At 42.4% G+C, this 16,280-nt stretch overlaps 1 protein-coding gene across 2 annotated transcripts in view; it reads right to left on the bottom strand.

Annotated features, from left to right (window-relative positions):
- The window catches only part of LOC147017332 (potassium voltage-gated channel subfamily KQT member 4-like), a 297,121-nt gene that overhangs the window by 29,111 nt on the left and 251,730 nt on the right, over positions 1-16,280 (bottom strand). For both annotated transcript variants that reach the window (XM_085846894.1, XM_085846893.1), the window contains exons 10-11: positions 14,800-14,902; positions 2,061-2,192 (exon numbers count right to left, since the gene is read on the bottom strand). In XM_085846894.1, coding sequence (XP_085703020.1) covers positions 2,061-2,192; positions 14,800-14,902 — 235 coding nt within the window. The remainder of the gene's footprint in view (positions 1-2,060; positions 2,193-14,799; positions 14,903-16,280) is intronic.

Raw genomic sequence — 16,280 nt, 5'->3', positions numbered from 1 at the left:
CTCATCTATATGAATGATTTCTCTGATGCTCTGGAAAACCCTCTCTTCCTTTTTGCAGATGGCTCCACATTATATTGTACATGACCCCCATCCCTCTGCGAGGCAGACAGCAGCTGAGGCTCTATCTGCTGATCTGGAAATGATTGGACTCTGATCTGATAAATGTAACTTGGCCTTCAATCCGGAAAAATCTCACCCTATCGCTCCGAAAGGATCATCAAACTAACCCACTTATCTATTTCCTTGGTCATCCACTGGAGGATGTTCAGCCTATTGACGTTCTCGGCCTCACCATCAGCCATGACCTTTCCTGAGCTGGCCATGTAGCAAAGCTGTCCTCCAAAGCCAGCTGCAGACTGGCCATCCTCCATCAATCCAAGGCCTTCCTTGGAAAATCATAGCTACTCACAGTCTCCAATGTCTTTGTCTGTAGCTCATTGAAGTTCTGCTTTCTGCTATGGGTTGGTACCACAGCATCACTTGTGTCTCTTCTGCATTCTGCGGAATCTTTCAAGCTCTCAAAATTATTGGAATCTCCTGTGATGAGGCTGAACCACAGGGTCTGTTGCTCTCACTTTGCAGGCAGGTCAGTGGTCTTTGCTTTCTACCATTTTTCTCCAATATTGCTCTCTCCGCTCTCCCAGTTCTCTGACCTTCTCTATCTCCTCCACGATGCACCTGTTCTTCCAGTAACCCCCTCCTCGGTAAATCACTAAAATCCAGGCTGACTGTACACGTCATCACTTTTATTCCTCTTCTCCAGTCTGTGGAACCAGCTTCCAGAAGCTGTTCTGTCTCACTCTTCCCTCCATTGCTTCAAACAAGCAGTGCACCACAATATCTTGTCATCCCCAATTCTGACCCATGATCTTGATTGCCCCCATTCACCTTTTTTTTTTTTTAAACCCAACCATCTTATTTTCTCGTTTCAGTGTTTCCTTCCCTCCTCCTTCTCTTTTCCTTTTTGTCCCTCACCCCTCCGACAAGCTTGGAGGCGGCGGGGGAGGGAGGAGGTGTTGGAATGAGCTCCATCTGACTAACCGATCACCTGTCCATACACTTTTGTTTATGCAATGTTTCAAAAACCCGTTGAACATGGAGCTTTCATATTGCAGATATGTATTCCTCATGGCATTATCTCAACCTGATTAGATCACGGCTGTGATTGGATGAATTATATTGCGAAGGCAAACATCTCCCAAAAGGCAGGAAACCTAGAGGATCAACTCCTTGTCGTTTATTCTCTTGTATTTGTCCCATTGTCAGCTCGACCTTGTTCTTCCATTAGATTTGCTCATGTAAAGTAAAAGAGGCTGCTCCTTTTTTCTTTCTTTTTTTAACAGTAGACAGGTTAATAGCCTTGCAATTAGTGACACCTAACTTCCAGTTTTTCTGCCTGTGCTCTTTAACAGCATTTCACCTCTCCCACCGCAACTGTCACACATCCTCATTCAGCAACCGATACTTTTTTTTTAACCTTCTCACATCTTCTCCCACTGCTCACCTTCACTTTTATTCCCTTTATCTCATCTCTGGTGAATTGCCTCTCTGAGTTTCCCAATCTTGCTCTTCCCTCCAGTCCTTAAGATGACAGTCCACAATCATCTCATGTTGTTTCCCATTGCAAACTTTGATCTTAACCATCTTCATTGACCCATCCCTTATTGGTACCTTTAACATTTTGTCTGCATTCAGTACTGTTGTCTGTCGGTTCGTTTGTGTGCCTTTGAGACGTGCCTCTGTGACTCATCGTGTGTGCGTGCCTTTCCTCGTGGCAGTGTCTCCCCGTCTCTTTTCATTTGCTCGCCTTATGCATCTAAGACAGTACCACTTGTCTGCCTGTTCCCATCTGCTTTATTGTTGGTCATGAAGTGGCCTTTCATCATCTGTTGTCTCTCTTTTCCATGAGCCTTTACTTCTGTATTAAATAACAGTAAATTAGAAGGCACTTTATGCACTGTTGAGCTTACAGGATTATCTCCTGATGAGCATCGATTTAGATACATGAAATAACAGAATATACAAGGACAATTGTGATGAAATTACTGCATGTAAATTACCTGCTCTGGAGGTTTTTTACTCTACTCAGCATGTCCAGGTGTCCAGCTGAGTACTGCTCAATGACATCCTTTACATCATAAGGCCGTAATGTTTCCTTGAATCTCTTCTTCGCCACCAAGAACACCAGCACCCTAGGGTGGGGATGAAATGAAGATTGGAGAGTTATTTAAGCACATACGAGTGGCATTCAAGTCTCTTGATCACATACAATAATCCGATAAAAACATTTAAAAAAAACTAGAAGGCCACTGTGTAGAGCACATACCTCCGCCAGGTAATACCTGACCCACGAGAACATATCGGGCCCAATACATTTTTGAAATATCATGCTATACAGTACTATGTCGTTTTTGGCCCCGTCTTTAAATGGCGAAAAATCACTGAAAAATTAAATAATTCTCGCATCCAGATCCAGATTCGGATCTTCACCAAAATCGAATCAATTCATCCTTGACACACACTCGACCTGCCCACCAAGTTTCGTCCGAATCTGTCCACAACTTTTGGAAATTCAACACAAACACACAGAAACGGGTGAAAACACAACCTCCTTCCACTGTTGGGATGTTCCTCTAAAAAGTATGTAAACAAGTTTGGGATGGTCACAAGAAATGATCATGTAAAACCATCCCTACGTCTTTCTCTGAATAATGGTTGTGCCGAGAAAAGGCAAAGTTATATCGAACACACACACACACACACACACACACACACACACACACACACACACACACACACACACACACACACACACACACACACACACACACACACACACACACACACACACACACACACACACACACACACACACACACATTTCTTGGCACAACCATTATTCAGAGAAAGACGTAGGGATGGTTTTACATGATCATTTCTTGTGACCATCCAAAACTTGTTTACATACTTTTTGGAGTAACGTCCTCGCATCGTTTTACTTTTTTACCTCCGTCACCGAAGGTGGAAGGAGATTCTGTTTCCACCCCTATTTGTCTGTCTGTTTGTTTGTGTGCAGGATATCCCCAAAAATTGTGGATGGATTCGGATGAAACTTGGTGAGCAGGTTGGGTGTGTGACAAGAACGAATTGATTCGATTTTGGTGAAGATCCGGATCCGGATCCGACTACGATATTTTAAAAAGTGATTGTTCACCATTGAGAGATAGGGCCAAAAACGTTATATAGCATATCTTAAAAAGTGGTGGACATATTCAGAAAAAAACTTGGTGGTCACAGGTGTGTGACGAGGAAGAAGGGATTCAGTTTTGGTGAAGATCCGAATCCGGATCTGATAATTCTTTCAGTGATTCTTCACCATTGAGAGATAGGATTGAAATGATATATAGCAAGATATCTCCAAAAAGTGTGTCTACGGATTCGGACAAAACTTGGTGGACATGTTGGGTGCGTCAAAAAGAAGAATTGATTTGATGTTATGGAAGTTGTAATAACAGCTTCTGACGTCATTTGATTCTTCAGTGATCCCTATCCATTTTAAAGAGTTTGGCTAAGTAAATGTAAACCATGTTTTTGTTTCAAGTTTGCAATTAACAATTTGAATTTCTTGCTTTCTTACATAGCGGTAGAACATGATTTTTGTCTTCGTCATATTTAGTCTGATTCAAATTTAGCTTTTCCATCCCGATTTTCAGTTCTTCAGCATCGTTTGGAATCTAAATAATGTTTTGTTTGAAAGATCGATTGGTTTTTGGTTTTTTTTCCATCTATATTTATTCGTTTATTTTCTCAATGTAGATGTTTGAAGGCATGCAGTGAACAATTTCGATGAGATTGTGTCACTATCTGTAACCTCTTTCGATCTTGATCTTTAAAAAAAATAAAATTGGATACATAGTTGAGGCTTGTGGAAGAGCTAGTACAAGTACACTGAACAGATCAAGATGTAAAATCACAAAAAGGACATTTGAGAGACCACCAATGGCAGAGTTGAAGGCCAGGATAGAGGCAGACTTGGACAAACAATGGGTGAGGGGAGGAATGGGGGGCAAGGGGTATGTAAGGTGGATACAAAAGGAAACTCTCAGGAGGAAAAAACTGGAAATTTGAAAAGAGGAGGGATTGGAACAAATGAGTGGAGGTGAGCAGTGATCCTGGATTTAGGTAGTTTCACCAGAAGGTGGATGATGGTGGAATGTGTGCACCTTGCAGGAACCTGGAGAAGACAAAGCATGGGAAGAGCAGAGAGTGCAAGATCAGAAAGGAGGCGGTAGACGACAGAGAGACCACCGACCTGTCTGCAATGGTGCAGTGATAAGTCCATAGACTCAGCTTCATCGAGGGAGATTCTAATAATCTTGAAGGCCTTGGTTTCCACGGCGTCAAGCTGAGCAAGATGTGAGGTAGGGGAGCCAGCCCAGAGGGGAGAGCAGTACTCCAAGCTGCAGGTGAAAGCCTTGTCGGTGGATAGGAGTTCAGGTCTGCCAAGGAATGTCTTTGTATGATGGAGGAAGACAAACTGGGGTGTAGTTTGCCCAGTTTGGCTCGCTTTACAGGCCAACTTTAAAATGTGGTTTGCCCAAGAAAGGTCATGCTGAATAGTGAGACCCAAGATTTTGAGTGACTGAACTTCCTCAAGAGGGTTAAGAAAGTAGATGGGTTGTGGGAGGAGGGGGAGTTGCCAGACGGTCATTTTGGAGAGAGATCTCGAGTGTGAGATTTGTCAGGATTGAAAGATATATTCCAAGTGTTTGACCAGCTTGTGATTTTGTCAAGATCTGAAGACCCTGGTGCCTCTACATAGTTTTAAGGTTGTTGTTCCACCATTGTCGACCCCTTAATATGTTTAGGCAATGCAGAGCTTGTATGATGACATTTGTATCCACCCTCTTGAAGGCTATAAGAGAATGAATAAATGCTAGGTCCAAGAGTAATTTATATTCTGTCATTCATTTTAAAAAGCTGATTTATTGTATGATAGTGATTAATTGCTGAATATCCACTTCTAATCCGTTTTCTTCCAGGGTTTGTTGTTGGCCAGCTCAATCGCAAGTTGGTTATTGATATGGTGAATGAAAAATTACATATATTGGGTGTGTGACAAGGATGAATTGATTAGATTTTGATGAGGACCTGGATCTGGACCTGAACACTGGAATTTTAAAAGCAATTCTTCATAAGTGAGACATCAGGCCAAAAACTACACACAGCATGATATCTCAAAAATTGTGGACGGGTTATGACAAAACTTGGTGTACGAGTTGGCTTGGTGATGAGAGCAAGCCTATTCGATTGTGGTTAAGGTCCAGATGCAGATCCGGCCTATCAGTGGGATACACAACTTAAATTGTTCAGCCTGGCAGAAGGAGGTGAGTGTCGTTCTAGTTAAATTGAATTATGTACTTGAACACTGTGGACCACAAGTTGCCATTTTGGTACTTTCAAAATCCTTCCTTTTGCAATATTTGGACAAAATATTGCAGCATTTTACATCATCATGACCAAACCAGAATCAGTGGTGTAACGGTTAAAGCATCCGCTCCAAATGTGGCAGGTCAGCGGTTCAAACCCCCGGCTGGTAGGTGCTTGCTTCCTTGCTTTGAGTTCAGCATTTAAAAGGTTAAGATCACGGACAAGTTGGCATCCATGGGGAGGAGGAAATTCCTCCTGAAGAAATGCCCTGCCGAGTGCAGTGAGAAAACCAGCACCACTGTTGTGACCTCGTTGGTATCCAGAGTCTTATCCTGGGAAGTGATGACACTTCCCCCAAGCTCAGTGGCTGTGTTTGGCTGGCCGGTATTTCCAGTGTTTAAAATGTGTAAGTGGCAGCTCCATCATAAGCCTAAGACCTTCGACCTTATTAAAAAATGAAATAAAAAATCAGATTTTCTGCTCACAGAACCCACCCATGTCCTTGTTTCTCAAGATTGTGTCAGGTAAGGTGTTCGATTCATATAATTATTCAGTTGATGGAATTATTTGGCACACTGAATGATATGATCGACATTTTCGATGAAAACAAAAAACAAAAAACAGCTTTTAAAACGGTTAAAAAAAACAACTATGTTTATAGGCTTTTAAGCTTCTTTTTAAACTTTAAAAATAACTTTAAACCAGTGCATGCACAAACGTAGGCTTTTGTAAAAGCTTTAAAATTCAAAGCTTTTAAGTGATGTGATGGGGGGGAGGGTTGAACTGTTAGTTGAGCAGTGGGGCATCAGTTGGATAGAATGAACAAGAAAATGAACATACAAGAAAAGAGGAGGGAAGAAACAGCAATCTGCATGAAGTAAGAGGGTGGTGCTCGGCAATGCTGGTTTAACCTTTTGTTGATCTGGTACCAAACAAATTTGTGGGCCCCCATTTGGAGAACCATTGTAAAAGACAGGAGATCGGCACAGAAGTTGTCTTTAACACAGCATACAGCTGTGTTGTGCTCTGTGTTTAACTGCTTACACGGGGCATTTTGCTTCATTTTCATCCAATGCTGGTTTACGCTTGCGTTTTCTTAGCACCACTTAAATACTTTTTCATCATTTTTGTCTCTAGTTCTCTTGTAAACTACCTCTTCCACTCTGCGTCTCACCCATGCCTGAGACAGTGCTTCACAGTGCAGTGATGTTATGTGCCAGTAAAGGACTGCAGTACAGAAATAAAATGTATCTTAAAACAACATGACAACATGATTATTTGTTGCTTTAACAACAACAAAAAACTAGAGGGGGAGTACTCGGTAGAGTGCAAAACCTCCGCCGCCAATAGTGCTGGGTCACTTTAGTGAACCTGATGTCCTATTCATTGTAGGTCAAAACGGATCACACTCTACTGAACCACGATTGAATAAACTAAACTAGATTGACACGCATGTAGAAATGGCCAAAAAAAAATCAAAATTTTTTTGAAAAAAAAAAGGTGCAAATTTTTTTTTTCTCTAACAATTTGTTCTTTGGTTGGAAATCACTTAAAACATGTAGAAATGCAAAAAAAAAAAAATTCAAATATTTTTCAAATAAAATCGAAATTTTTTTGAAAAAAAGTTGCAAAATTGTTTTTTTTTTTCTCTAACAAATTTATTTATTTTTGGTTGAAAATCACTTAAAACATGTAGAAATGCAAAAACAAAAATTCAAATATTTTTTCAAAATGGCCACCATAGCGGCCATATTGGACTTTGGACCAGGTCCAAAATCTAATGGCATGATCCTTGGACCATACCTAATCCCCCCACCAAGTTTCGTCGAAATCCGTCGGAGTTTTTCCGTAATACTGTTCACAAACAAACAAACAGACAGACAGGGGTGAAAACAGTCACCTCCGTCCATCTTCGATGGCAGAGGTTAAAAAGTATATATATATATACACACCTATAAAGTAGTTTGTTTTTAAAAAGTAACAATTTTGGTCATTATGGGCCCCTTCTGAGTGTGGGCCTGGTTTCATTATAAACCAGGCCCAGGTACTAGGCAAGATTCATGTAGGTAAAAAGGAATGCGTGTGAGGATGAGGGATGACGTGAGGTAGCGGTGCACTACCTGTTTGAAGCCCTAGAGGTAAGAGTGGGATGTAATGGTCTCAGAAAGGCAGTTCCACATACAGGAGAAATGAGGAACAATCACCCTCGAGATGTGTGAACAAAAGAGTTAAGTTGTGCAGTCAGATTCTTTTTTTTTATTTTGGGAATTTAACCAGGAGGGAGTTACTGGAAGAACAAACATCCTGCAGTTGCTGGGAGACTTGGAGGACTGATAAGAATTAAAACAGAGGGGCCCTTCGAGTACTCCATCGTCCACTGGGAGAGGAGAGTGTTCCATTGATACCAACATGTTGACTGCATGAGTAGAAGAAGACAGAAATCTAGAAAAGAAGGTGACCTTGTAGGCCACAGGCTGAGAGCTTTACAAGCAAAGCAGGATTTGTGCAGGGCTGAGAGGATGAATAGGACATACTCAGACGGAAAGGGATAAACCAGTGCATGCACAAACGTAGGCTTTTGTGAAAGTATTCACAGACATAATCAACATTAGATGCTGTGAAGATGGCAGTCCAATTATTTTGTGAGAGGGCAAGTTGCAGTCCATACGCCAGTTGGCTTGTGCGAACAGCCAGATTCCACAGCATTGAGGTTACTTCCTTACAATAGCCAGGGTGATATGGGCTTTTGACAAGAACATTGGCAGAGAAGCCAAGAGGGGCAGAGGAGGAACAGGAGAGATTGGATGGAAAGGTAATCATTACCAGGTGCAAGAGGGAGGACGTACCACTTACACAGATCTGGTTTACATAGTTTACACATTGGATCAGACCCACAGAGTCATAATAGGCCTTAGTCTCAATGTGATATGGCTGGTTGTTGTGGAATTGACACCCAGTTAAGCTGGCATGGTGATGGTTGAAATCACCGCAGATGAGGAACAGAGAGCTAAGATGGACAGTGATGATATGATCCATGTTTGGGGAAATAGAGGTATATTATGGAGAGATATCATTATTAGGTGGACGGAATACCAAATAGACAAACATTAGATACCAAATAGACAAGGAATATGCAGCCAGAGGAATTCCAGAGGGCTTGGAGGGTTGAGTGAAGACAATGAGGAATGGACATATTCTCTTGTTTTTCTATTTTCTTTCAGCTGCTTTCCTGTTGAAGATTCTTACATGTTTTCCAATATCCTTTTCTTCTACTCCTTCTACTTCTTCCTTTATCGTCTCATTCAAATCACAGTATTTTTTTTTCTTCTTCTTTCATTTGTTCGAAAGTAAGATCAGGATTCCTGTGGTGAGGCTAGAGCTGGCTTGATGGACAGAAACAATGATGAACAGAAACAAGAAAGGTGCTGTGATCAAACGGTTTTGGAAGGATGAGACACCCGCTTTTAATACCCAAGGGTTTATGAAAGCAAAGGCAAAGATGGTGATGTGGGTCTCACACAGGGGCAAGAAACAGGAAGTGGAACATTACTCTTGAAGGAAACGGAAAAAAAAAAACGAGAAAAAAAATCGAGCAAAAGATAGACATTAAAGGCCTGCAATACACCGACAGGACTGCATGGAAATCATTTACAAGCATCAGACTAAATAATGTTCGCATCTATCGTCATAATGGTAGAGGCTTTACGACAATTAGGGTGTCGCGTTTCAAGCCCATTGTTTTTATGACAATATTGGTGCTTTCTGAATTGTTCTTCAGTCAGGGCCTACAATACATTTTCCATTCTTTGCAATTGCTGAGGTTTAATCTGTGTCATCGTTTTTGTCAGGGTGTTCGTCAACGTTTTTTAAATTTTTTTTGAGATGTTCAAATTTGTTGTTCATTTTGGAATTTGATTGTTTCCTTTACTGGAATAGAGGGTATTGCGTTTGGGTCCATTTGTCTGTGTCTGTTTGTCCACACAGAACTTTTGTGTTTATCTCTGTAACCACTTGTCGGATTGACAGAAAATTCTCGTCATAGGAGCGACTAATGTGGAATGTCTGAATGATAATTATGATGTCATAGGTCACGTGGCGTGGCAACCATATTGGAAAAAAGGAAAAACTTTGGACCTTTGTATCTCCCGAAATCTCACCAAGGAAAAAATTGAAACTTGGCACGTGGAAAGTCCTCATGGGGAATAAGTGTAATTTTTTAATGATGTCATAGGTGTCTTAGTTATGACATCATAATTGCATACGTAGAATGCTACATCTGATCAGTATGAATTTTTTTGTGAGTGATCTATGGATAAATTGGTCCACAGATAAATATTTATGTTTTCGTTCACGTGGTTCGGCAGCCATACTGTTTTAAAATAAAAAAAAACCTTCAAAAATCTTCTTCTCTGAATCGGCTGAATAGATCGAGGCGAGACTTTACAAGTATGACCGCCTATCCATGAGGAACAAAACGTTCACACCTATTATATCATAGGTCACATGGTTTGGCCGCCATATTGGATTTACCTTAAAACCTATTAAAAAAAAACATCTCCAGAATGGCTGGACAGATTGAGGGGAAATGTCGCACACTTGTTCCCCAAGCCTTGGGGACATCAGGGTGTTCATGAATAATTGATAGATCGCATGGACTGGCCGCCATATTGGATTGAGTGAAAATCTTTTGAAAAATTATTTCTCTTGAACCACTTCATCAATCGATATGAAACTTCGCAGTTATGATCTCGTAGTGATGGGGAATATATATTGTTATGGTTGTGGAAATTCGCAAACCACCATTCAGGTCCCGTAGGTGAGATATCTCTGTAAGTACATGTGTAGTAAGCCCAAACCCGTTGTATAGAGGGAAATTATGTGATCCATCCGGGCTGTGACGCTTTGAGTTAGCCATTTTTTTCTGTTCTATCTTTTATTTCAAACAAACAGCATCTCAACAACCACGCCATCCCCACCACAGCACCAACCACACCACCTCCACCATCAACGCTACCACATCTTTTCCACCCGCCATTCAGTAGGCCCTGTGCGGTTACGATCTCCGGGAACAAACAAAAACCAACAACTATGCTCGGGGGTTTTCCCACCTGTTTTTCCCATCGAGGTTCTCCGCGCTCGGTGTGGAGGAGGGGCGATGCAGGGGTCAAAGGTGAGAAAAGGTGGGGGCCTCTTTTTGGGGGAATAATTCCCTGGCTCTGAGCCAAGACTGACTCCCCCGGCTCCCGCACGGCGCGGGGTGGAGGGAAAGTGAGAGGTCACGCCCCCCCCCCTTCGAGAGGCTTCTCCAAGAAGTTCGAAGGGAGGCGGGGCCGAAAACGGGGTGGAGCCCCGCGCTACAAAAAGGCGGACAGGACGGACCTTGAGTGGTTGGTTGGTCGAGAGGGGTTGGTCAAGGGTTGGTTGGTCGAGAGGGGTTGGTCAAGAGTTGGTTGGTCGAGAGTAGTTGGGGTGGTTGGTCAAGAGTTGGATGGTCGAGAGTTGGAGTGAGTGGTTGGTCGAGGGTTGGTCTTCATGGTCGTCTTCTGGTTCGAGTCGTGAGCTTGTTGTTCCTGCCTTGCTTTGTTGACCCGTGCGCGAGCGCGGAAAACAGGGCCAAACAAACCCCATCCGTTTCCCCAAAACCCCGTCCGTATCGTCGAGCGGACCACACAAGCGACACGCGGCACGAGCTCGTGGAGCACGCCGGAGGGGCTCGGAGTTGCGGTCACAAAAGGAGGACTCGACGCGATCAGGAAAGTCGCACTTCCATTTTCTTTTGGGGTTTGGTGTAAACGTGTGTGTGTGGCGCCAGTCTGGTGAAGTAAAACTGTTAAGTGTTGCCGTGTGCTCGCGTAGTCGGTCGTAGCTCTGCATTGTTGTTGTTGTTTTAAATTGCTTTATGTGCATTCTGATTCTGTTTGACTATATGTGTGCTCTCCGTGTGCCACGGAATAAATGTGCATTATGTTGAACTGTTCCCCGTTTCGCTGCGTCCTTTTCTTTAATTGAATCTCCATCTTGCTTCACGTAATGGGTTCGTCGTGGGCTTAATACGCCCGATAATTAATCGGAACCGTCGAGGCCGATGATAACACCGCTCGGTTATCCCGATAGCACGGAACGGATCGCTTAAGCGGCCCGTGTCCGGAGTCGACCTGCGGCGAGGTGCGATCGCCCGGTCTACCATCCGCGTGGGTACTTAGGTAGGTCGAGTTTGGCGAACAACCCTATCCCACGCGGGTGGCCGATTGGCACGATCGTGGTGAGGCCGAAAGGCCCACCCGTGACTAGCTCCCGGCGTTAGTCCGAGAGGGTCACGACAGAATTGTCCGTCCGGTGGGCGACGTGCCGCGATTCGAGTCACGTGGCCGATCGCACGCCGGCGGGCGCGAATTCGCAACAATATGTTTTAAATTTCAACCTGATCAGATGCATGTTATTATTAGATGTTACATATTATATTACATGGCAGCCAGAATTACTTTTTTGATTTTATTTATTTATTTTGAATAAGGCTCACTTGGCTGTGCTTGGATGGGTTTGAGGGGAGAGGAGTAGCAGTTGAAATGTGAATCCTATCCAGCTTCCTCCTGATGACTTCATCTTTGCTTTTTGCTTGTTTGGGTTCCCTCTGATTACTCCATTGCAGGACTATACAGCATTTGCTCTTCCATTATATTAACCTCCGCCATCGAAGATGGACGGAGGTTACTGTTTTCACCCCTGTCTGTTTGTTTGTTTGTTTGTTTTTGAACAGTATTACGGAAAAATTCCTGGACGGATTTCGACAAAACTTGGTGGGGGGATTAGGTATGGTCCAAGGATCATGCCATTAGATTTTGGACTTGGTCCAAAGTCCAATATGGCCGCTATGGTGGCAATTTTTTAAAAAATATTTGAATTTTTGTTTTTGCATTTCTACATGTTTTAAGTGATTTCCAACCAAAACTAAATAAATTTGTTAGAGAAAAAAAAAAAAAAATTTTGCAACTTTTTTTCAAAAAAATTTCGATTTTATTTGAAAAATATTTGAATTTTTTTTTTGCATTTCTACATGTTTTAAGTGATTTCCACCCCCCCCCCCAAAAAAAATTTGTTAAAGAAAAAAAAAATTTTGCACCTTTTTTTTTCAAAAAAAATTTCGATTTTCTTTTTTTTGGCATTTCTACATGCGCGTCGATCTAGTTTAGTTTATTCAATCGTGGTTCAGTAGAGTCTGATCCGTTTTGACCTACAATGAATAGGACATCAGGTTCACTTAAGTGACCCAGCAGTATTGGCGGCGGAGGTTTTGCACTCTACCGCGTGCTCCCCCTCTCGTTTGAATTGAATTTATTTTAATCCCATTCTGAAATAAATTGAATAATAATTTAAAAAAAAAGTCATGGATCAGGGCCAGGTGTCCAATCAATGCTGGGTTGCATCGAAGTGGGAAGTCTTGGTACCCAGTCATCACTGCCAGCAGTTATAAAATGGCATTTCTAATTATATCTCTTATTAATTACATTACACACCAGTACACAAACACCACACAAAACTACAGAAACACCACACAAAATAAGTCCTGGTGAGGGTGTGCAATCTCTGATTGCTTTTTTTCTTGTTTGTTCTGCAACCTGAATGTATCAATTTTTGCTCGTCTTTCTCATTCTTCTTGCTCTTTGTAGTTATTAGGTTGAATACAAGTTTATTCCTTACCAATCAATGGTCACTGCTATGATTGAAACGTTTTGACACCATCACATCTGTTGGTATATTCTTGTTGTTGACCAAAACGAAATCTAACTTTTGTTTTTGTTGTTCCATTTGGACTTTATCAAGATCCATTTTCTTGATCCCTTCTTTATAAAGAAGATATGCCTAACGTGTATTTCATTTTAACAGAAAATTCTATTAACCTGCATCCTTTTCATTTATTTTGCCTGTTCTGAAGTTTCCAACAGCTTGTACATAGTTTTTTTTTTCTTTCTTTCTTTCTTCCACATTGTTTTTGGGAAGTGTTAGAAAGGAATGGTCATCCACAATGATTGGATTTGTATTTATAAATTCCTTCAGTCTGGTCATAGATTCCTAACAGTTCTTCATCATCATCATGTAGTTGGGTTCAAGTTTACATCATCATGTAAACTTGAACCATTTTCACATGATGACATATCTTTGTAAATGTAATAACAAATTGTGTAGTTCAGTCAGACATGTTCTTTTGACTCGCAGTATTTCCAGTCAACTTGAGTTTCATCAGAAATCCGATTACACTAACACTTTCTTCATGTTTGCCCCATGTGTAGAGTAAGCAACGTTTTCAAATGCAATATATTTTTCCCTTTTTGTCTTACTTCACAAAGTAATTGGAATCTCCCTCAATGAAGCTGAGTCTGTGGGCCTACCACTTTTACATTTTAAACAGGTAGGTGGTCTCTGTCTTCCACCACCTCCTTTCTGGAGGTGCTTTGTCCTGCCCATGCCCCCCCACCCCCCAAGTTTTCTGCAGGGTGCACGTGGTCCACCAGCAACCACCTTTTGGTGAAACTCCCAAAATCTAGAATCACTCCTCACCTCTGCTCATTCATTCCTCTTTTTTTCCCCACCTGTAGAATCAACTTCTATATTCTCTTCAATCTCACTCCTCCCTCCAGATCTTCAAGACAGCTGTTCATCACCATCTCAGATCATCCCCCCATTGAAAAGCATGAACTTTTCTACCCCCAATGACCCTCCCCAAGCCCATAGCTTTCCAAATTTCTCGTTTTTCCTTCCTGAGAGCTTGCTTCTATATCCATGTTCTCTATTCCATTCATCCTCCCCTACCCGTCATTCTTCCCTGCATCTATTATTTGTCCAAGTCTCCCTATATTTTGCTCCTCAACCTCAAGCTGTTGGTGTTTTCCATCCCCCTTTACTTTATGCTGTTCCTTTTATTCTGTTACGTTTTGTTTTCTAGCTCCTTCATGAGCCTCAATGATGTTTGCAAAAAAGTCCAGTTTGATCCTATTTAATAGGAGTTCCCTTACAAGGAACTTCAACACAAGAGGTCATTGGGTCCATCAAACCTGTGCAATGGATGCCAACCTATGTTTGTTTGTCCATGCTCTATCCTATTTAAACGCTGAGCATCAAGCAAGGAAGCTGCACATACCATTATTGAAGTCTTTGTTACGATTCGGCCAGGGTTCAAACCACTGACCTCAGACTCAGAGCGAATGCTCAAACCATTATCCCATTTAATCTTATTGAGGTCTTCAAGGGTTGTTGAGCTTCCAACAGATATAAAATACATCTCTGTAAGTTTTAGTATGCTAGCATTGCCATTCCTCACTGCCTTTAGCATCACAATACTTCATCAAATCACCCTCCATCACAAAAACTAACCCCATAACTCGAACGATGTTTTTCACCATCGATCTGAACTCCTCAAGTGTTGGTCCGGTATGTATGTCTTCTCCTGCAGCTTCATCATCTGCAAGGCTTGCCTCTGGAATTGGAGAAATAATTGGGAAGTAGTTGATCAACATTAATGAATATGGTATAAGCCTACGGAAGGAAGGAAGGAAGGAAGGAGGGAGGTGTTTGTTAGAAATAGAAAGAACAAAGGATAGATGAGCGGTAAGCAATTGTGTCAGGTCAGGTCAGGTATCAGAGAATGTGCCAGAGCAGCGTGTCACCACATCCACATTCTGCCAGTACTCCAGGGACCTCCGTCTGGCCATCCCCCAGGCAGATGCCCAGCCCATCCCTATCGCCTTGAGATGCTGATCAACTTGCTGCAACCATGAGGCACGTGGTCGAGTCGTTGGCTTCCACCACTCATGAGGCTCCCTCGGTGAGAGAATCTGGTGAGCAGGATCAGCATCAGGAAAATGAGCCACGTGTCCATACAGCCACAGCTGAGGCTCATGGACTATACAGGTAACAAATCTCATTTGAGTCTCTTTTAGCAACCGCTCATTGGACACAAAGTCCAACCAGTGATAGCCAAGGATTCTCCGAAGAAACCTGGTTCCGAAGGAGTTAAGTCTTTGTCTCAGATCCTTTGTCAGAGTCCATCTCACATCCGTAGAGCAAGACTGAAAGCACCAAGGACTTAAAGTCTTGGACTTTCATCCTCCTGCATCGGTACCGACAGCACCACACCCCATGACCCAGTGAATCCATGACTCTCCAGGTCTGACCCGGATGTTTATCGACTTCTCACTCACAACATGTGGAGACATGAACATCACTGTCAAGGTAAGTGAATCTCTCTCTGATCTCAACCTCCTCACCACAGAAAGGTACAGACAAGATAGCAGCATCCAATATGTCATTGAAAGCCTGGATCTTAGTCTTGAACCAGGAGACCAATAATCTCAATGGCTCAGACTCTTCATTCAGCATATTGAGGACCCCCATAATGATGCCCAGAGTCTCTGCAAAGATGACTACATCATCTGCGAAATAAAGGTGAGAGATCTTGACATTCCCAAATGATGTACAGCAACTCGATCTCTTTGACATCCTCTCTAGAATCCAGTCCATATAAGCACTGAAAAGTGTGGGGGCCAGTACACACCCCCGATTAACTCCAATATCAACTGGAAATAAGTTAGAGATGGAACCACCACACCTCACAGCACTTTTGGTACCAGAATATAGTTCAGAAATCAGATTGATCAGTTTTGCTGCTCCACCCCAAACACTGGATCCTCCACAGGGCATCCGAATTCACTGAATTGAACGCTTTGTAGAGATCAACGTAGGCTGTAAGCAGCATCTGCTTGAAACTCTCATCTGTGTTTGGTGAGGACCAAGAGAGCAAGGATACGGTCAATTGTTTACCTCTGGTGTAAAGCCAGACTGCTCTGGGCAATGGT

Source organism: Eptatretus burgeri, chromosome 11, assembly GCF_056783735.1.
Source record: "Eptatretus burgeri isolate ZD-2024b chromosome 11, Ebu_testis_v1, whole genome shotgun sequence".
Lineage (NCBI taxonomy): Eukaryota > Metazoa > Chordata > Myxini > Myxiniformes > Myxinidae > Eptatretus > Eptatretus burgeri.
The sequence above is the reverse complement of the archived record's forward strand: the minus strand, read 5'-3'. Positions and strand labels throughout refer to the sequence as shown.